This window comes from Euleptes europaea, chromosome 6 (genome assembly GCF_029931775.1).
Source record: "Euleptes europaea isolate rEulEur1 chromosome 6, rEulEur1.hap1, whole genome shotgun sequence".
Lineage (NCBI taxonomy): Eukaryota > Metazoa > Chordata > Lepidosauria > Squamata > Sphaerodactylidae > Euleptes > Euleptes europaea.
In genome coordinates this window covers 25,706,409-25,729,398 of record NC_079317.1, presented here as the reverse complement: position 1 = coordinate 25,729,398, position 22,990 = coordinate 25,706,409, and the positions used below count along the sequence as shown (strand labels likewise).

At 43.7% G+C, this 22,990-nt stretch overlaps 2 protein-coding genes across 3 annotated transcripts in view; both read right to left on the bottom strand.

Moving 5' to 3' along the window:
• The window catches only part of PPP4R3A (protein phosphatase 4 regulatory subunit 3A), a 39,915-nt gene extending 26,268 nt beyond the window's left edge, over nt 1-13,647 (bottom strand). For both annotated transcript variants that reach the window (XM_056850910.1, XM_056850909.1), the window contains exons 1-4: nt 13,468-13,647; nt 9,927-9,982; nt 6,562-6,660; nt 3,685-4,302 (exon numbers count right to left, since the gene is read on the bottom strand). In XM_056850910.1, coding sequence (XP_056706888.1) covers nt 3,685-4,302; nt 6,562-6,660; nt 9,927-9,982; nt 13,468-13,609 — 915 coding nt within the window. In that variant the 5' untranslated portion in view covers nt 13,610-13,647. The remainder of the gene's footprint in view (nt 1-3,684; nt 4,303-6,561; nt 6,661-9,926; nt 9,983-13,467) is intronic.
• A 4,960-nt stretch (nt 13,648-18,607) lies between these two features.
• Nucleotides 18,608-22,990, bottom strand: part of CATSPERB (cation channel sperm associated auxiliary subunit beta) — a 70,201-nt gene continuing 65,818 nt past the window's right edge. The window contains exon 24 of the mRNA XM_056851835.1: nt 18,608-18,832. Coding sequence (XP_056707813.1) covers nt 18,608-18,832 — 225 coding nt within the window. The remainder of the gene's footprint in view (nt 18,833-22,990) is intronic.

Below are 22,990 nucleotides of genomic sequence, written 5' to 3'. Positions count from 1 at the left end.
GTATGGATAGTTTTTAGACCTTCCAAAGACAGACTAATGCCTAAGCCTGTCTGTTCAAGTCAGTTGCCAGAATACCATCATAAGATGTTCTACCCACTCACCTTTTATCCCTACAAAAGACCACAGAAACTAGGTACATGAACAGACTAAGCTGCTTTAGACCATTACAGACCATCTAAGTCTAATCTGTCTGGCACTGTGTCTCCAGGTCCTCAGGCAGAGAAAGGTCTTTCCCAACACTTGCTAACCAAGATTATTCAATGGGAGATGCCAGTGATTGAACCTGGGACCTTCTGTACACAAAGCATACACCGTAGCACTGAGCCCTGGCCCCTTGTGCAAGAAAAGGCCAGAATGCAGAGACTTCTAAATGTGCAAGTAAACAGCCTATACAATAAAAGCAGTTAAGTTTAAGGAAAAAAATGGTTTTTAGGAAAAAGTAGAACTGGGAAATTTTCCAATGTCCTAAATAGTGCATGATCTGATTTAACATTTATTTTGACTTGCACTTAGTAATTTTATGTTCCAATTTCAACAAATCCTTGAACTGCAATATTTTATTAAAGGTAAAGGTAGTCAGTCCCCTGTACAAGCTCCAGGTCATTACTGACCTATGGGGTGACGTCACATCACGACGTTTACTAGGCAGACTATGTTTATGGGGTGGTTTGCCAGTGCCTTCCCCAGTCATCTTCCCTTTACCCCCAGCAAGCTGGGTACTCATTTTGCTGACCTCGAAAGGATTTTATTAGAAAAAGGAAAATCAAATGGTTCAAATGTTAATAGTTACATTCCAGGTTTTATGTAGGAATTATTTTCTTGGAATAAAGTAAAAAAGTAAAGACAATAGGACATACACTTACTTTATACTGTTTGAATTTAAGAAGAATCATGAAGGCACTGAAACTTGTTGACACAAGAATTTTAGTACACCCAAAGAACTGCACATTATATGCCACAGACATGCTTGTCCACTCATCTATTTCAATGGAGTTGAACTTTTGTCTATGAACATCACACTGCCTGTCAGTTTGACCTGTTAGGTCAAACCAAAGTTCAAGCTAAAATTCCTATTTATGTATCTCCTCTCTCATGAGCGAAGGGATACAGTAATCATCTATCAAGTGAAGTCATACCTTTGATTTGTTTAAAAACTGAATTATTATATGCATTGGTGGTTTTACCCTTAGCCCCAGTATGCAAAGCAATAAACCATGCTTGTGCTCTCTCATACAACTTCTAGGGATAATCACTAAAAAACATTAATTACAACTTTGAAACTGCCAAGTTCCCTAATACTGTATGTCAATGGCATTCATTATCAATTTTAGAAAACACTCTCTCTTTAGAAATGGAACATTTCCCACAAACAAATAAAGCATCTTCATCTCTGCAAAAATGTATAAATTTTCCACAAACAAATAAAGCATCTTCATCTCTGCAAAAATGCTAAAAACACTCCACTGTATGTTTTTATTGCTTTGCTCAATCTATTTTAGTTTCTTAAACTGTCTGAAATAGAATATGATCAAGTTACCCAGAATGCTGTTAATGTTAAGTATTTTTGAATGACTGAAAGGGAAAAATAAGCAGCCAACCAACCAGGTGATATATTCTCAGTCTCAACTTTCACACAGTTTCACAAATTCAGCTATATTCAGGCCTGGAAGTACACTGAAAGTCTGTTCATACAATTTTTTAAAAAAGAATATAAGAGAATCTTTTGTGAATTTCCTCTCTCTCATTTAACACACACACGGTTTGAAAACATGCAACAGGTTCTACAAACAGCCCCAGGGGAAGTGAGGCTCAGCCATGTGACTATCACTCTCTTATAGCATCCAGTAACTTTCCTCCCATTGATCATACCTTTTTGATTCTATCCTGCCCATAAAACCACAAAAATTAAAATATACAGCTTTTAGAGAAATTCAAACAGTGGATTTTTTAAAGCATGCATGCAGAAACATACATCTGACTCAGTACTACAGGGATGGGGAACCTCAGGCCCGGGGGCCGTATGCGGCCCCCAAGGACATTTTTTGTGGCCCTCGGGAGCCCTGGGGCCTCGCCGCAGAGGGAGGCCCTCCATGAGGGTGTTCCTGGGGCCACGGCTTGCAGGGGCGCTGTGGAGCCCTTTGGACCTCCTCTTGCCGACTGACGGCTGTAGGTCGGCGAGAAGAGGGGGAGGGACGCTTCCCCCAAGGCTGCCCCCTATAGCTGCAGAGTGCAGGAACGCCGGGGCACACTGTAAGCCCCTCTTGCTGCCTGTCAGCTGTTGAGCAGTGGGAGGGAGGGGGAAAGAGGCCCACGGCTCCCGGGGGCAGAGCATGCGCACAGGAGCCGATCGGGCTTTGGGGGGCCTTTTGTCGAATCTGGGGGTGGGAGGGCATGGAGCCTGGGGCCAGGTCACGTGGGGCCGGGGTGTGTGTGGGGGTGTGTGGGGGGGGGGAGGGGAAGGCTTTTCTCTCTCCCTCTCTGTCTCTTTCTTTGTCTGCCTCCCTCCGTCCTTTTCTTTCTCCCCCTCTTTCCATTTCTTTCTCCCGCTCTCCCTTTTCCTCTTTCTCTGTTTTCCTTCCTTCCTCCCTTGCTGATCGACTGCGGTGCCTCGTTTGCTCGGGCCCACCGCTGGCTGCCCTCCCGCCTGAGAGAGAGGAGCGGGGGCGCCCTCCAGGCCTTCTCTGCGTGGCCTCCCCTGGGGTTGCCAACCTCCAGGTGGAGGCCAGAGACATGGCAACCCTAGCCTCTCCCCCCCACTGGGAGATCTACACCTGGTATGGCCCCCAAATAATGTTATAAATGTGCAAATGGCTCTTGGCAGGAAAAAGGTTCCCCACCCCTGCAGTACTAAATGATGTGCTGTAATTTTGGCACATACTTTGGGTTTTCCTGGCATGATGCCAATAGTTTTCACATTTTTTATAAGAGGAAAGACTCACCAAATAAGTATGTCCTAAAGACGCATCAGTCATTCTCTGATGCAAAATGTTGCCTCCCTCCGTTGCCCCCCACCCGAGCTTCTTGGTCCTCAAAGAACACAACACCCATTGATGGCAATCGACACCCATCAACAACAGTCACACGACCTCTCCCCCACTGAATGTTGGGTCCTGATTTTTTAAGGCAGCACTCAGCAAGCACAGAGCTTCCAGAAGGCAGCGAGGAAGCTAACTATCAATGGGGCACTACGACCAGTTTTGCAGGATAAAAACCATACAGCTCATTTGTGCAACCACATGCCTGATACTATGGAAAGGCATGTGAGAACATGACACAGTTTAATTTCAGCACATGCAATATATGGAGCAAATCTTGGGGGGGGGGGGACCTTGACAATCTTTTTTGCAGTAAGGACTGGTATTTGCAATAAAAAGATGTTGCTATGTGGTAAATTCATAAGCAGTATGCAAGAAACTAGGTACAGAATAATAGAAGACAGAATTAGAAACCACTCAACAGCATGATAACTAGGCTTGCAAATCTCAGCTTCAAAAATAAAGTCTTGGCATAAGTGTCTGGAAATCATTAGGCTAGGTAACTAAGCACTGATCATTCTAACTCCAAAAAATTTGATATGTGAAATGGCCTATTATGTTTAACATTATGACTCGAAAGCAGGACCTCCAGGCAAGATACATCCAAAGCACAACATTCTAGGTTTACAAAACAAAGTAGCAGACTTACCTGTAACATACCAACTATTTCTACTTTATTAAAAAAGATGAACGAGTGAAGCGTTGATAACATGTTTTCCTCAAATACCGAAGGCGTCGGTAGAACCATATCTTGAATATACTGTACTCTATATGTTTGATGTATTTTTTGTTTTAGCTCTGGATCTGATATTGGAATAACTTCTTTAAATTTTGCAGTTTTTGTTAGAAACTCCCTGTGTTTCCGCGACAGTGATAAAGACGGATCATATTCCAAGCATCCAATTACATCCATTATACATTCCTCAGAAAACATGACTTCAAAAAGTGCAGTTCTATTCAACAGGAAGATTCCCTTAATAATTTCATACAAATGGTGCAGTCCTTCAATGTTTTCCAAGTCCTCACACACGTGAAAAATTTCTAAGAGCTTTTTAATGTAGCCCTCATTTTCCAGTGCTAGAGCAAGTTTTTCGCGACGTAATGGGGAAGGCAGTGAAGATGCTACAAGTTCAGCAATTTCCTCTAATCGGCTTAATTCACAAGACGGCAATTCTAGACCTGGTGATGACATATCATCAAAGCGCTCCTCTTCAGACTCATCCACCAAGTCCTGTGTAATGTCCACTGAAGGGTCTTTTCCTTGAACCTATTAAAAGTATAAGAAAACTAGAAGGTACCTTTTCAGTTTCCACTGTCAAACCTTATTACTATGCAGGATTTTATCCATGAAAAAGCCACAAGCCTTTTTTAATGTAAAGCCATAATGGAAAAACAGGAACCATAGGAAACAGGCAAGACCAAAGATCAAGTGTTGGATCCAAGCTCCCATGAATGGAGGGAGTTCACAGAAGATCTTTCTTGCCTTCTTCCCAGAGCAGCCCATGTCAATCACTTGTGAGAGTCAGGGGACCCTTGAGAACAGTGTGGCATGGAAGGGTGTATGCCACAAGATGGAGGAAGTTCGATAAAATCACTTCCCCACCAACAACATTCTTGTGTGAGCTTCTGCTCTACTCATTAAGCAGGGAGTCGGAGGATCTTGTCTGACCATACCTTCTTGCTGCAGCCCTCCACCACAAATATTAGATCCAAGTGCCCCTTGCCCATACTGTTTTCAAGAGTGTCCCAATCCCCAGCAGGGGTTTTACAGGCACACAAGAATAAAAAGAAGGAAATATTCACTTTTGTGAACTCCCTTTGTCTGCAGGAGCTTGGCTGTAACTAAGCCTTCTACACACAGGAGTAGGAACATGACAAGAAAAGAGGCTTGGCCACAGAATGGCAGCTAAGCATAACAACACAAGAATCACTGAGATTTTCTTCAGACATTTTATTACGCTGTAACAGTGGTTCTCAAACCCAAACAACCAGGTGAATCCTGTTTTGATTTTTTTTTAAATTTAGACTCCTCATAATTTCTTCTACTCTTTCATCCCAACACCTGCCATATGCTGAACAGTCCCTTGTCAAAGTGAGCATGATACATGCCCCATGGAGGCCTCCATCTTGTGTCCTCAATTCAATAGTGAGAACCACATCAGCTACACTTAACAGAAAGTTTAATTAAAATGTCAGTATTGCCTGTATATGGCTCACAAGCTCAGATCTATAGGGCCTCAATTCAGAATGCCCAACACAAGTTCCAGTCAATCTCATCCCTTGACAGGAAAGGACTTTTTTTCAGAGACAGAGAGAAGCTTCTTGATTTATTAATAGCTTCCAGACAGAAGAATTGGTTTTTATACCCTGCTTTTCTCTACCATGAGTCTCAAAGCAGCTTACAATCCGTCTTCCCTCCTCTCCCCACAAGCACCTTGTGAAGTAGATGGGGTTGAGAGTTCTGGCAGAACTGTGACTAGCCCAAGGTCACCAAGCAGGCTTCATGTGGAAGAGTAGGGAATCCAACCTGGTTCTCCAGATAAGTCTGCCGCTCTTAACCACGGCAACATGCTGGCTTTCCTGCTCAACAGGAGTGGGGAGATACCTTCTCCCTTTCCAAGAGGCTCGTAGAAAAAAAGCAGCACCATACAAAAGCCGAACTTGGGAATTATACTGAAAATCGCCATCAGGTATTATTGTCTATGGACACAGATTGTAATCTCTTTATCTTTCAGCTGAAACCCTTTGCATTACCTGAAATAACTATTATGACTATTAAATCTTGTTAGTCTTTAAGGGGCTACTAGACTTCTGTAACAGGACTGTACCTCCTTGGTTCTGCTCAGTCAATTGGGAGTTCCTAAGCCTGAGCTATAGGATCCCAGCAATCAATCAGCATATTTGCTAACTAATGCTCCAAGATGATCTGGAAGCTAAGTGACCACAGGTGGTGGCAGCTCAACGAGCTCCCACCATTTGAAAGAGGAGGAAGCCTATTCTGTCCCTTTCCACTGTGAAACAGAATCTCTGCCCCAATTCCTAGAAAAGTGAAAGGGCTCCAAACTTACATTAGCCACAGAGTTCTATATTTACAGAAGGTTCACAGACCCCCTAGAGCAGTGGTCCACAACCTTACTGCTACTAAAGAAAACTCTATATTTACCACTGACTGGTCTAACCTCTAATGAACGAACACCAGAAAATGCTGCAGACGTGCTAACCTTTATACCATCCTAGACAGGATGACAATCTAAATCAAGTTTGGGGCAAGTTTAAAAAAAAGTCATTGTTTCTTCAGTGCTTCACTGCTGTACATCAGTCTTTGACTTGCAAGATGGCCCGCTTCAATCTGTTATGTAGCATTCACTGAAAAGTTATTTTCAGAATATCTGAAAAGATATTCTCTGAAAAGATATTCTCAGATATCAAAATCTAAAGAACTACCACACAGTTGAGGGAAACAATGCTATCCATTTAAAACTGTAATTGGGGTGAACTATGCTTAAAGATTCAAGAGAAAACTTACCTGGCATATTTTTTCCCATATTTCATCACATCCAGCTTTTTCTTGAAAGCTAAGTGCAAGGTCATAGTTCTCTGCCTCAGACCACACAATCAACGTGTCCTTGAAAGGTAAAAATGTAAGTTTAGCTGAGCTATATTTAGCATTATATTTAACATAGCATTTTCTGATGAATTACTTAGTCCAAATATATGACAGCATATTTCTAATTATGTTAGAGACATCAAAGTTAGAAACTAAGCACCAGCCTAAGCACCACACATTCATGGCATAATGGCATAACCATAGCCTGGTAGTCTTAACAATCTGGTATACACTTCTCATCAATCTATGGGCCATATGTGTGTGTGTTTGTGTTAAGTGTTGTCAAGTTGCTTTCTATGAAAGCTTTTTAGAAGCCATTTGTACCAATGCCAAAATTCTGCAGCAAGTTGATGAATTCCTGTGTGTGAGATCCAAAGAACTGTTATCATCTCCCCCTTCATACTGCAGCCCCTGCACCCTGAAAAGAGATTCAGGGGAGCTGAAGAAGTGAATTGGCAGAAATTGCCTGGGTGGAGGTGCTCCAATTGTACTATGCACAATTGGATCCAACCTAATGTTTTGTGTGAAACTGTATTGTGTTATGGTTGTCCTATCTGCTACATTTCAGTAAGTAACCAGATTCTTATGAAGAGGACTGCTTTTTCACTCTTCTGCTTCTCTCATGACTTCAGTTTCTTCAGCTGTCATATTACTTCAGGATATCTTTTATAAAATAACCCAGTCCTGCAACAATTCTAAGTTGCCTTTTGTAGCCTTCTTCAGTTCTATGAGTTTGATTTATGTAGGGAACATAATACATGCAGTGCAATCCCGAACAGTGCTCTATATATATATACATACAGTGCAATCCTAAACAGAGTTACACTCTTGTAGGCCCATTGCCTTCAACTGACTTAGGGTGTAATTCTTCTTAGGATCACACTGATAACTTTCTAAAGGAGGACTCCACAGACTTATGTAACAGCATCATAATACATGTTCCTATACTAACTACATGCTGATTTATTTTCAGCCACTTTCCTGCCTCAGCACACCCAAAAATTTCTACATCGAGATTGGAGTTTCCCCATTAACCACACATTTATTTATTCATACCCCTTTTTGTCCTTTTCCAGTAACTACCAGTTTCGTTACAAACTTCTGGCAAGAAGAATTTGTTACCAGGAACACTGCATCCACAAGAACATTCCTACCCTAGTCTGGTAAATGTAACAGGTTGGTTAGGTGTGTGACTTGCAGAATTTTAGTAATTTATTAAACTACATGTGACTTATTAAATCTCTATTAACAGCACTGAGATTTTACATGGGTTGAATCTGGACCTAGTAACTTGTTACTATTTAGTTTATAAACCTGGTCCTGTGAGACTATTTCATGCCGTTTTCTCCCCAATATATTACCTGGAAAAAATACCAAAAGTGCTGGTTTCTCTGTAACACCTTCGAGACCACACAGATGTAAAGAACTCATTTATTTTTTCTTTAATGTCCTTATTTTCACAGACAGCAAAAATGGAGATTGTAGTAGACAAGGCTGGACAACTCCCACTGGCATGACTGGATTAAGGGCGCTGTTTCTTTGGCTCTAAGGTGTTTGCTTCAGGCGCAATTCATATGTCGCTACAGAAGTGGCAAATTCTTTCCATACTATTCTAGCAACCACTGGGTAGCAACACTGCCGTCATCTCTACAGTAAAGTAAAGGTCTTCACATTTATAGAAGCATCTAGCCCACAATCACTCCTGCAACATACGTACAGTAGTCTAGGTTTTATTTCAATGAAAGTATACACCACCAAGACCAGTGAGTTAGAAGGCATTTAGGTAACAAAGGGTTATTGAGGCAGATATACAGAACTAAATTCTAGTTCAATTTACTGCTTTTCTTTATAGAAGCTACAGTTTAGTTTAATGGCATGCTTATGCTTACATGCAGTAACCATAAGAATGTAGAATTTCAGCCACTCTTATTAACCACTCACTAGGAACAATGCAATAGTTTTGTGATTTTACAACCCAGAATATTTTTCTAAAACCACAATACTGGAAGCTTTCAGATAAAAGCTTCTAGTCAAAAGTGGTGATTCTGTCAAGAATAGAGCTTACAACTCGAGTCAAATCCTCAAACAATGGTCAATAAGTCATTTATATAGAAAAATATGTAGATATAGCAAGAACATGCATTCATGTACATCCATCTGCATGTTAGATAAGCACCTCCTGAAGTGCAACACAACTCAATGGATCCTGCAGTTTTGGTATGCAATAATAACAGGTGCAAAAGGGCAGAAAAGTTGGCATTCACCTCTTCACTATGGTTTGTTCTTTAAATAAATCTCAGCATGTGACATGGAAGAGGCTAGGAACTCGCTACAAACTACTGCTGAAGAAAACTCCTTGCAGTGATCTTTACCAAAGTATAGCTGATGGATTCAGCACAATTTCCTCCCAATACTCCATGCAAAAATGGCTAAGAGAAACATGCACCCACAAGCCCAAAAGACTGAAGATCTCAGGCCTTTCTCATTCCCCACTGGTTTGTTAGGAAGGTGCTTCCTTTCAGGGAGCTCAGTGCTTTCGACTAAAATTTTCAGGGACATGTTTCCCCAGCTGCAGACGTCCTCAAGGCTTGAATAAAATGTACACTTACCACATAGCGATTACATGGGGGGGGGGGAAACACTTAAATGGTTATTTCTAAACAGGTGGAGAATACGTCTATAGGTTCTTGCCATGTACCCTCTCCCAACTTTCACAAACACCTGACAATACTTCCCAAGGAAAGTGAGAAGAAAGTTTTTATGGCCTTCATGCAGTAATTAGCCATCTGATCACACCCAGTACAACACTGTCATAAAAGAAAAGAAAAAAACTGACGACCTGAACAGCAAAGGAAGTGTGGCTTTAAATTACTCTACTGATACTAACACTCACTAAAAAAAAAATCAGAAATAAATCAATCTGGTAAAAGTTGCTTGTGAAATCACAGATCTTCTCCATAAGTCCTTAATTTACACTGCAGGGTCTTAACTCATGAGGATATTATACAGATAAATGAGATAAAAACTAAAAATGCTTCATATAGAAAAAAATATGTTGTAAATTAAGCTGGCTGCACGAATGTTTACCATGCTTTTGTTACAGTGCTGCCATTAAAAGAAATGCATCTCTTGATCACATTTCTGGGTCATAGTAGCAGTTCACAAACCAGGTTGTAACATCCTAAGCAGCACCAGGTAGAAAGCATCCCAAAGTTGACAGGATCACATATCTTCTATTTCAAAGACTGTTCTTATACAGGGAAAATAACTGACTAGATCGTTACCTGTTGCTTCTGGTATGCAGTATTAGGATTGATTTTGGATTCCAGAAGAAGAGAACCTAGAGAGAAGAAATAGTTTTTATTTTTTCTGATATATAAAATGATATTTTATGTACACTACAGTTAAAGACTTTAAATAAGCATCCATCAAGTATACAATAAATATACCCTTTTGACACATAAGCCAGAATTTCATCTCTAATATTGATGAAGGTGGCACCCAGATCTCTCATCACTCAAACCTCAATTAGGAAGTTACCTTTCAGTATTCTCTAGCATTCAAAATGTCACTAAGTTAATGGTTAAACAACTAACACCCTCTCCAAAGATAGTGTATTTAGTTATGGCTGTTGCCTCAGTCCACAAAGATAAAGAAAGTTCAATGACATTGGTTTAGAGACATGGAAAAATTTTCAGTAGAGATTTAAAAACAGGCTTATGTTAGAGGCACATTTATTATCTTCTATTATTCTATGAACAATAAAACAAACACAAGTTCATACCAGAAACCCAAAAGAAATCTTTGAAAGTAATTGTTACTAAATATACCTAGCTGAGGAACTAGAGTAGGCTAAATGAATGAGAACTTATTACTGTAAGAAATATATATCAGCAGAGAATTAAGTTGTAAGGAAATTGGCCATCCAATGATTTCAAAAAGAAACAACTGATTGGTTTGGGGTTCCCCCCCCCCCTCTCATATTTCTACAAAATCCTCTCTCTTTAAAACAGAATGTATCCTTACAGGTATGTACTCCATGGCTGAAAACGCTAGACCAAGGCATGGGTTAAAAAAATATATTTTTATTTATATCCTGCTTTTCACCCCGAAGCGGCTTACATCATTTTCTTCTCCTCTGTTTTATTCTCACAATGACCCTGTGAGGTAGGTTAGGCTGAGAGTATACAATCAGATAAGATCCCGCCTCTCTCCTCTCCACCCCATTATCTTTCTAGCAGTACAGGAACCGTTTCAGCATGGTGAGATCCTATGGTCACTGGAGAATGTATGTGACTACTCCAACCATGCAGTAAACTGCATAGGTTCTTCCCACCTGAGTGGCACCATCTTGGAGGAGTGCTAGTTGGATAGAAGAGAGCCATGTGATTAGCCATGTCCTAATTGTTGGAGTAGTCATGCACCCTGTACAGCCACAGTGAAATGATCCCACAATGTAGAGAGTGGTATGGGTGGGTTCCTTGAAACCACAGGATTTCCTAAACGGCCCTATTGCCCTACAGGCTTGTTCTTCAAATCCATGTCCCCTTGAAAAAAAACTGAGAAGTTTAACATATTAAGCCCATGCCCAGTTTTCATAAAATTTTATTGCTTGATGTTAAATATCAAACATAATCACCTGAACTGACAGTATAAAAGTCACACAGATATTCAAAAAAGCAAGGTAGTTATGAATAAGTACACTGTTATGCATCTTTCTTTTTGATATCTTGGTGTTTATGTGAATTAGAATCCATCTGGAGAACCCATCCCTCTGTGGTACCACTCTCTAGAGAATCAGACGTCAGGAGGACCAAATATATTTGTTTCGGAAACTTTTAACTTTCTTCTCAAATACACTCAAGGTGATTCACAATAGAATAAAAACAATGTCACAAAGTACAAAGCAAATTTGAACAAGACGCTTTAGGGGAAAAGGTCATTACTCTTAGGATTTTTTTTATCACATCTGTGACAGGTGAACTCCATGTTGCTGCTGTAGGAACACAACTTGAGAATCGCCATGCCAAGGCCAGATCCACAGCTGACCAACTGAAAGTCTGAAAAGTGTCCTGTTCCTGCTACTCTTCTGGGACAAAAAGAGGGGGGAGGGATCAAATACTTCACAGTCCAACACACAGTGATGGACTATGGCTAGCTTAGTGAATAACAATTTGTGTTCTGCTCAGTGGGCAATGTGCACTCAGTAAAACTATCATAAATTAAGGTATCCTGTATAAATATTAACAACATACTATGTTGTTACAGAATTGTGCCAAGAAGTCTGAACAGCCTTTAAGTAACCTACAAAAAAAAAACCCTTTCCTATAGTTTTGAAGTCCAACAAGTGCCCTTATTGACTCTGATAAAGTGAAGGAGAGATTCTAATAACGGTCAGTTTCATTATTTTACTAAATATACTGAAGATTTTTATACTCCCCCCAACAGCATAACACACAAATTAGAACAACAGCTCAATGAATGTTTACTCAAAAATAAATACATGGGGTTCAAGTCAGAGTAAGAACAAGTTCCATCAAGCTCTGCGAGACTTGATTAGGCATAATATCAGGATAAGGATTGGCTCAACTGGTCTTTCATATGGCCTTGTCACCCAGCCCCATTTATTTGTGTTAATTTGTAATTTTAGAAAAAGATCAACAATTTTTAAGCTATTAGCTAAAAGAGCCTTTACAAATTAATACTATAAACAAGATACAGAATAATCCTGACAAATAGCAGACATCACTAACTCTATCAGAACAATAACTCAAAGCAGTTTAATTTGCAGCAACACAACTACTTGCTGATTTCATGTGGAAATTCCACAAAATCTCTTTCTGTAACAGGAGAAAGGGAGTTTTACAACACAGCAGGGACAAATGCTTGCAAATTTGTTATGGGACTATAGTTCATTTGTTTCAAAGACACCTATGCATTCCCTTCAGTATGTAGAGTGACAAGAACTGGAGGAAAATACACAGCTGCCTTACACACCCTATCTGAGATTGACTGGGGGGAAAAGATTAGTTTTACAAGGCAGGGTTTGCAGTCATTGAAATTAATAGAACTTTTGCAATGGTCTCTGATAAGATGCGAGCGGAATCCCAAACTATTCAAAAACAGTCTGTAGCAAACTGCTAATCTAACACATAGGCAAGTTACAAGTTTAGCAGATAAGTTATGAAGTACAGCTTTTACCATATTTTAAATGCAAAACATATTAACAAAGACTCTACTTGATTCAGTATGGTTATTACTCCTTTAACTCATGTTCAAAACAAAAGACCTGGATGGCCCAGGCTAGCCTGATCTCGTCAGATCTCAGAAGCTAAGCAGGGTCAGGCCTGGTTAGTATTTGAATGGGAGACCACCAAGGAATACCAGGGTTGCTGTGCAGAGGAAGGCACTGGCAAACCACCTCTGTTAGTCTCTTGCCATGAAAACCCCAAAAAAGGGGTCGCCATAAGTCGGCTGCGAGTTGATGGCACTTTACACACACACACACACACACATACTTTATTCAGTATGGTTATTACTCCTTTAACTCATGTTCAAAACAAAAGACCACTTTTAGACTACTAATAATTACAGGATGATATTGGTATGAGTTCTGTTATGCATGTATAGCAGTATGTAATATCAGCACACAGTGGGAATCTTCTGTCACAACTGCCAACAACATATGGACAATAATCCTTCATTGGTTTGAGAATCTCATATAAATTATGCAACACAGAAATTCCACATGCAGCTTCCACCACACACCCTCTTATGCAAACAGGAAGGTTACTACTTATGACCCACACATACATGTACACTTACCATCACTCTCTGCCCTGACAAGCAGGGACATGCCCTTCAGCCTTTCCACATAGCCAGAGGACACGTGTCCAGTGCCACGATCATCCCACTGCCGATCTTCATTCAGAGTGTACACCTTCACCCTTCTCCGTGTATCAGTCATCCTGCCTCTTGCCTCACCCCAAGGGCCTACGATACTTGTTAAAACTGAGGTGTGGTGGGGGGCTTGCCCCCCTCAGTAAAAGAGAGCAGGAAAGATTTTAAGAGTACCACAGAATGCTCTAGTTATTTTTCTTCCTTTCTTTAAAAACAAAAAAAATGCAACTGCTAAAGTAGCCGCATCACCCCCAAAAAGGGACAAAAACCAAACAGGAGCCCTATGGGCGCATAGGGCTTTGTTTACTAAGAAGTAGTGAAAGCTTTGCAGAATGCCAGAGCAGGAAGTAGCGATACTAGAGAGGAACAAACAAGCCAGACCGGGGGGGGGAGGGGGAGTTAGTGTAAAAAAAAAATGGGAAAGGGCAGGTAGAGAAGGACCAGAATTGCAAAGGTGACAAGAAACAAAAAAGGATGACAGAATTTGCCAGCGAAGTGGCCCAAGTTGTGTGCGTGCGTGGAGGGGTCAGAAACGCGACGAGCTGTCACAGCAGAAACCCGTGCAGTTTGGAGGGAAAGAGGGGACGATTGAGTCAGTCACGCATCGACTGACTCCCCCCCCCCCCACTTCCAAAATCAAGTGAACAGAAAGGAAAATTCGCGATACGGTCGCGGGCGAAAGCGGGGACGAGGTGGCCGGGAGAGAGAGGGGTGGCGAAGGTAATGGAGAGGGGGGGGTGTCGGTTCGCCCTTCGCCCGGCCCTATTGTGCAAGAGGCTGGCAGGCCCAAGTCAGACTGGGGGGCCGAGACGGAGCCGCCCCTCTTGCCCGCGAAGGCCGCGGCCTAAGCCGGGGGTGGGGGGAGGCGCAGCCTGCCTGCCTGGCGGGGGGGGGGAGATGCGAGCGGGGGGGGTGCGGCCGCGCGAGCCGAGCGCGCAGGCGGGCTCAACGCCTCGCCTCCCCCATGAGCGCCTCTCACAAGCCGCGGCGGCGGCCGCACTCCCGGCCCGACGCCGCCGCCATGTTCTCCCCGCGCCTCTCGCCGCTGAGCTCCGCGCCGAGCTTCTCGCCCCGCTTCGCGCCGCCCGCCGCGGCCCGGGCCACCCGGCGAGGGAGCGGCGCCTCTTCGTCGGACGGGGTGGCGCGGCCGGGGCGCTGCCCGTCGGTGTCCTTCCGCCTCAGGCTCAGTCACCGCGCGGCCGCCATCTTGGTTTCACCTCTCACGGGAGGCGCGGGGTCTCCTCGCCAAAGGCGGCACGGGCCGGCCGCGAACGTTTAAAGGGCCAGCAGCCTCCGCGAGGCTCGCCGCCGACTTGGAGGCGCACGAACGGACCGGGGGGAGGGAGGAGGAGAAAGGCGCGCTCCTCGCAGGGCGGTTCTTTCCCTTGCAGTCCCCCAGTCCCCCCCCCCCGGCTTTCTGGGTGGGAAAAGGAAATAAATGCACGTGTTGAACTTCTGGGAAAGGAAAGCGACGTCTGAAACATCCCGTTATGGACTTAAGAGTGGAATGGAAGAGGCATGGCGTGCCTTGAAGCCACCGGATAGATGAGGATTCGGGTGCATGGGAGGGAGGGGGCGGAACTAGGTTAGCTATCGTGTGATGATCATCTATTTGCCTCCTTTAGGAAGTTCCTAAAGGAGCCGGAGGGGTGGTTTTCTCACTAAACCCCCAGCAAGGTTGGCATGGAACGGTTGAAAGAAGACCCGAAACACTTAAAATGTAACACAGGCTGGCCGTTTATTCGTGGAAGGTTTTGCATTGGATTTGCCACTCTTTCGATGCACTTTCCCCCCCATCCATATTCTCAAAACTCAACAATGAGCCGCCATGCACAGTTTTGAGAATTCAGATGGGGACAATGTGCATCTAGAGAGGGACAAATTTAATGCAAAACCTTACATGAATAAATGGCCAGGGAGACATTCACAACTCTCTCTCCCCCACCCCCGTTCATTTCTTCCCTATCCCTCATCCTCTCTGGCTTAGCTCTCCTTTTTATAGTGACAAGCTATAAATTTATAGTGACATGCAGCTTGCCTAAGGGATGTAGGTGGGTGGAGATGCTTGGAGTGCAGATTGTCGGGGAAATGGGAGCAAGCAATAAAGAATCCCTTGGACATGGGAAGGAAGAAGAGTTGGTTTTTATATGCCGGCTTTCTCTGCCACTTAAGGAAGAATCAAACTGGCTTACAATCACCTTCCCCTCCCCACAACAGTCACCCTGTGAGGTAGGTGGGGCTGAGAGAGCTCTAAGAACTGTGACTAGCCCAAGGTCACCCAGCTGGCTTCGTGTGGAGGAGTGGTGGTGGGGGAATCCAGTTCACCAGATTAGCAACCACCACTCATAAGGAGGAGTGGGGAATCAAACCCGGTTCTCCAGATTAGAGTCCACCGCTCCAAACCACTACACCATGCAGGGAGGGAGATGATGAGTAGGGGTTGTTGGCTGAGGACATGTTGGGGCTGTCAGCAAGGGCAGCCCACCACCCCCTATGATGCTTAGATGGCAAACATTCAGCTGTGTCCATTGAACTGCTTCTTGACTCTCCCTTGGCCTTATGCCTTTCCACTGTGCTATCATGCCAGTCCTTGGAGTCTTCTCTGCCCAGTACTAAATGCTGATGTTGAGGTCAGCTACTGGGGAATGCATAATGCTCTATGCAGTAGATCATTCATGTGTGCCCTGTTGGGTGGGTGGTTATGAAGCTGCTTCTGAGTGTGGGAGGAGTGGGTTCAAGTCCAGCCTCTTCCTCATGTTTTTGCAGCCACTCTACATTGCTAAGCAAAAGGTAGACTTTGTTTGCTGGCCAACACCTGTCTTCCGGGGAATTTAACCCATGTCTCCCATTTTTATTATTATTAATTAGATTTGTATCCCGCCCTCTATCCCGGCCAAGGCTGGTAACAACACAATAGATCACAAACATAATAAAAACATTGATATATACAAATTATTAAAGTCAACAATCCAAAATTAAAACAATTTATAAGCAAGACAGATTGCACTTAAACATTTCTTACGCACAGGATCTCTACCAACTCAGTGACATCCAGGCTCTCTCACTCAGATGGTAACCAGTAGGGGGGAGAGAGGTAGGGGAGGCCAGGGCCTGATGGAAAACTGCTGCTGCCCTCAACCGTAGGCCTGGCGGAACATCTTGGAGGTGACTGTCACATGGATCACTGTGGCTAAGTCGGGATGGGAGAGGTATGTTACCACCTGCCTAACCTGGTGGAGATGATAAAAGCCTGACCGGGCTGCGGCTGTGGCCTGAGCCTCCATGAATAAGGAGGTATCAAGGATCACACCCAGACTCTTGACTGCTGGAGCAGTTGTTAATCGCACACTGTCAAGAGCCGGGAGCATCCTCTCTAAGCCGCCCCGATTCAGCCATGGGACCTCTACTTCAACCATCCAGCCACAGCCTTCGGACACCTGGCCAGTGTGTCCGGTGTAATGTAAGGGCATCAGTCAAGACCATAGCGAAGGAAACCCAGGAGCTTGAGTCCTGGGCAAAGGATCCTAAGCCCTGCTCGCATGATTGGCCACAGCCAACACATCCTATTGGCCCTAAGCCAGGTCATGCCATTGGTGACCTGGGGGTTGTTTCCCCCCTATCACAGATCAGGGGGGGAGCGGCCACCGGGGACCCGGGGAGCATATAAGCAGGGCCAGGTTGTGGAGTTGCCAGTTCTGTCTGTACTGCTGAAATCAATAAAGCTGTGTTGGTGTTGGAACTCCGTCTCGTCTTCGTGTGTCCTCCCCACGCGGACTTAACATCCGGGACAGCAGTTGGCTGGCTGTCCATCAACAGGTAAAGCTGGGTGTCATCAGCATACTGATGACAACCCAGCCTGAAACTCTGGACTAACTGGGAAAGGTGGCGCATATAGTTGTCAAACAACATTGGGGAGATTATCGCACTTTGCGGAACCCCACATACCATAAGAACCTTGTAAACTCCTGGGCTTCTGCTGTTTGTTCCACCAGCCTCTCTTGGTTGCAGGGCTAGCAGTTCTATTCTGCCTGCCTTGTGCTGTTCCATCTGTGGAAGGAGGCAGTGTGACAAAAGGGGGCCATGACTGCATTAATGGGCAACAGTTGGCTGCACCCATGTGTGCCACTCATGAAGGCGTCATTGGCACATTGCTCTGTTGGTAGGTGTCACTAGGGTTGCTAGAGACTCTGTGTGGTCTGTGCTCACTGTGTGGACTGTGGAGGGGTGTTTGTCATTTCTTTCCTCTCTGCAAAATGGCTATAGGCTGCCACATAGCAGTGCCCATACTGTGCTGGTGGGGGTACACTACTGCTGTTGGAGACTTAGGCTAGGACTGCCCTATACCTAGGGAAATGTCTCCTTGTGCCCTATCAAGTTTTCCCAGGCTATGGTTGGCAAATACATGGGAAATAGAAAACTTGGCCAACTCCCAATGAGTACTGCAAAACAAGTCAGAAAATAAGTCCTTTGCCTTCACATCTGAAGGCACTTTAAAGACTTACAACTTTTATTTCAATAATAGCTTGAGTCACAGTGTACCTCATCATCTAGAGATGTGATGGTGCGGGGAAATGTTGCGGGGGGGTCAAGGCTTAGTGTGAATTGCACTGTGAGACTTTCAAGTGTAAATCTTAATGTGAGGGGGAAAGGCAGGAGATGATGCAAGAGAGGTAGGTGTATCCCATTATGATGCTTGGTCACTGCTTTCTCTGATGTTAAGTTCAAAAGGGGACTGGCTTTTGCACTTTGTGTTCAGTGATTACAAGTGACCGCAATTTTTACCACGCTTTACAGAACCTATAGCCAAGAAATAAATGGTACTCAGAGATGTGAGTGGTTATATATTTATTAAACACTACCCTCCCCAATAAAATTCTGTTTAACATGACAGTGACCAAAAGTTTCATAAATAATAACACAAAAAACCTTTCAAAAGATTTAAAAGAACTTGTTTTCCTAACAAATGCTGTAACTGTTTCATGGCAAGTAATGATGGAAGAATTGTTCTTATGTTAGTATATAACATTACTGTCAACTGAATAGCAGAACAAGGAACTGCTAGCAGTCACTTTTCATCAGTTTCAGTGGAAGTTGATGAAGATGTAGTGAGAGAAATTATTGATATCATCTTGCTTGCTTTTCGTAGTCTTTTCTTCAAAAGGCTCCATGCTGGAATTTCATATACTTCCAGAATAAATGCCCCAAATATAGTAACACCTATTAGTACGGCTGTAATTGAACTGATAAGAGACTGTCCTGGGAAAGCCAATGGAGCATCATCAATATAAATCTGCAACAGAAAACACAACAGTTTCAAAACTTGCTCTTTTTAAAAGCTGCTGGAATGATCCCTGGGTGACCGCAGATTTTGTTTGCCCCACGGGAAAAAAAAAATAGTGACTGGCCTAGTCATGGGAGAGATCGTCCTCTACCAAAATGATCCCTGGGAAACTGCGGAGTCTGTTTGCCCCGCTGTTTACCCTGCTGCTTCCTTCTCTGGTGCTGAGGAGTGTAAGGAGGTTGGTACTACTGCTGTTGTTGCTGAGCGGGCTGGTATCTGTAGGGCCTTTGGTACTGGCAATGATAAGAATGCCTCAGGAAATACCACTGCTTGTCCGAGGGAGCAGGTTGAGGAGTTATCCCTAAGGACTTCGCTGTTAATTTATTTTTACATATTCTGTCTAATGTGACATCTGTTTGGGAACTGAAAAGCCCCTTTCCTTCAAAGGATAGGTCTTCAGTCTTGGCCCTGGTATCATTGGGTATTGCAGAAGACCTTAATCAGGAGTGCTGCCTTAGCACCATGCCTGCTGCCATGGCATAACTACAGCAATCAGCTGCATAACGAGAAGCACTGAGCTGCTGTTTACCAAGCTTGACTCCCTCCTTATGCAAACCCTTAGCAAGAGTTTTCTTGTCTTCTGGGAGTAAGTCGATATATTGGGCCGTATGTTCCCACAGGAACATTTGGTAATGGCCCATTATGGCTGTGAAGTTGGCAATCCTTAGACCTAATGCTTCAGAGGAATGGATATTATGGGCCAGGTTTTCACGCTTGTAGCCTTTGGCCTTTTATGTATGGGTTGCCTCTGTTGGATATCCTGCTGTCCTTATGCACAGTATTTGCAGTTGAATTCTCAGATTCTGAAATTGACCTACACTCACTGTGAAACTGTCCAAATAAACAGCCTCATAGGTCCTTTGTGATTATATCAGCATTCTTGGTAGTCGCAAACAAACAAAAAACCTGTTCAATCAGGCTGAGGTCTGAAACTGACCACTCGCGCTGTGAAACTGACCAAAGAAACAGCTGCATAGGTCGTTTGTTTACCACTAGCGAAAACATTGAAGTAATTACAAACAAAAAAACAGCTGTTCGATCAGGCTGAGGTCTGAAACTGACTAACACTGTGGAACTGACCAGCTGCATGGTATTCCAGCTTTGAGGGGAGGGGTTGGAGGGAGAAAGACAAGTGGGAGGGAGAAGTGAGAATGAGCATGGGGGGAAAAACCCTCAAATTGACTAATATGCACAGGACCAGCTTTCAGTTTGGGATTGAGGCAGACATTAAACTCAGGGTAAAACAGCATCCACAGAATGCGGGGGGAGTGCGAAGAGAGAGGGAGGCATATTCTAAAGGTCGGAAAATACATGCATAATGAAAACAAAGCCCCAAACTCCTTAATTAAACACAAATGAAAAATGCTGCCAGATCTGCCAAACAATTTACCCTCTACCAAATGCCACCTGGAATAAAACTGTTTTATGTAGCTTCCTAAATGCAGCAAGCGAAAGTGCCCTCTGCAGCCACTCCAGTAGGGCTTACCACAGGGGAAAAAACAGGCCGCCTGCTTACTTGTAACTGTTGTTCTTTGAGTGTCATCTGCATTCACACTGATGAGATTTGCATTGGCATAGAGCAATGATTCAGACATTTCTATAGCTAGAATTTAGGTGTGAAAATCTCCTCCACTTAGAAACGCAACTTCAAACTGTGGGCATCTCCCACAGTGAACTGCAGAAATGGACTATATTGAGGTTAGTTAGAGATATGTAAGTAGGCATTCTTGAAGTTGGTAGATGTGAACCGGGCTCTCAGTTGGACAAAAGGCAGGATGGAAGTGAGGGTCATTATCCGAAAAGTCTTGGCTTCTATGTAGCAGTTGATGTCGCTAAGACTGAGTACAGGGGGAGAGTTCCATTTTTCTTGGGATGATAAAAGTACTGAGATTAGAGGTACTATTGCCTCTTCTAAAAGCAGGAGTCCAAAATATGGAGAATGAGGGTGGGAGGGGGATTACAGGAACACTCTGGATTAACAGAGAACAAAATGACAAATAATCTGAAGAAGAATGTGACTGTGTGAATGACAAGTCTGGCTCTTCTTCTGAGGGGGACCCTCAGCCAAAAGAGATGCAACAGAATGCAGATTTTACCTCAGAAACTGAGGCAGCTGATTGAGCCATACTGGCTGAAGCTGAAAGAGTTTTCTCCCATAGCAGAATGCCAAGACAAGATGATCTGGTCTTTCTTGACTGCTTAGTAAATTGTAAACAGTTTGGGCAAGAGTCCACTCTTATGAAATTTGCCCAAGCAAGAGGCCGAAGCCTATAGATGATACCTTGCCCACACAAGTATTACAGTTCTTAAATGTAGTTGGGGTTGCCACAGGGAAGAAACCAACAATTTATAGCCGCTATCCTAAGAGAATAACACAACTAATTATCTAAGAGGAAAACCTTTTCTCAGTGTAGAAGATAATGGAGGACAAGCTCTGGGTAGAAGAGAGTTTCCAAATACAGTTGTTGGTGTGGTGAGTTGCAAAGGCGTGACTCTTCCCCTGAGGGAATGCTCAGTTTGTGTTTCTGAGAGGAGCTCTAGAAGTTTCCTCATTATTGCTTTGCACAGGTACAGAGCCCATCAGTGTGATGCACAGAGACAATGAAGAAGTAACCTGACTCTGAGAACTGTTGCCATGTGGACAGTCCTCACAGAGGACACTTTAAGGAAAAGGCTGTCTGAAGAATGTAGCTGGCACATGGGAGTATACTGGGGGATGTGGTTTGATATGTATGAAAGTCCTAGGACATGAAAGGATTTAAAGTTAATAACCAGCACTGGGCTTCTTAGGAAACAGGAAACCAGTGCAATTAATACAGCACTAGAGTTATGTGTTCCAAACAGCTGACCCCAGAGAGGAATCTCACAGCTGCATTTTGTATGAATTTAATTTTCTGAGACTAGTTCAAAGGCAGCCCCACCTAGAGTAATTTACAACAGTCCAGTCTGGAACTTTCTGTAACATGGATCAGCATGGTTAAGTCTGCAGAGTCTAAATAAGGGGCCAGTTTATCAGCAAGGTATAACTGAAAGAAGGCACTCCTAGTGATAGTGTCAACCTGTTTATCCATCAACAAGTCTGGGACCAAGAGCATCCTCAAACTCTTAACTTGATCTGCTAAAGAAAGCTCAACCCCAATCTAAGGCTGGTAGAGGAGTAACAGCCAAACACATAACCTCTGTCTTGTCTTGATTAAGCTTCAGTTTGTTTACCTGCAGTCACCTGGTGCAAAGAGGAAGGTGTCACAACCTTTTCCTTAAGCAAGAAGTGATCTGACCATGGCAAAGGGTGTAAAATCAGCTCTCCTACCAGATCACTCCAGGTGCAGAAAAGAACATCCTATGTATTTATTTTATTTATTTATTTTATTGGAGTTCTACGCTGCTCTTCCCAACTAGGTCGGGCTCAGTGCAGTTTACAACTGTTATCAAGGATTAGAGCCACTACAACCTAAGTCCCATAGCTGCCATGGTCCTGAGGTGGATAGATCAAGAAGGCCTCAGCATGGGTGTTGAAGTCCCACAGCACCATGAGGTTTGAAGAAGAAGAAGAGCTTCTCTACCATTTAAGGAAGAATCAAACCAGCTTACAATCACCTACCCTTCCCCTCCCCACAACAGACACCCTGTGAGGTAGATGGGGCTGAGAGAGCTCTAAGAGAGCTGTGACTAGCCCAAGGTCACCCAGCTGGCTTCATGTGTAGGAGTGGGGAACCCAACCCAGTTCAAGAGATTAGCATCCACCACTCATGTGGAGAAGTGGGGAATCAAACCCGGTTCTCCAGATCAGAGTCCACCGCTCCAAACCACCCCTCTTAACCACTACACCATGCTGTGGCGGTTTGGGGTATGGAACACAGCATCCAAGACCAACACTGCCAGTTCAGTCAGGTCTAAACAGACAGTACGTCAGCAGTATCCCTAGCGTGTCCTTGGAACCCCCAACACAAGATACATTCAATGAAAATATGCACTTGTCTGAACCATGAACCTGCAGAAAGAAGATACCCCTATCCCCCAGGTCAGGATTGATGAAAGATCATATAGCCAGCTGGGGCTAACTGAGACACATTGATGTTTGAAGCATCTGAATCCTCCAACCAGATC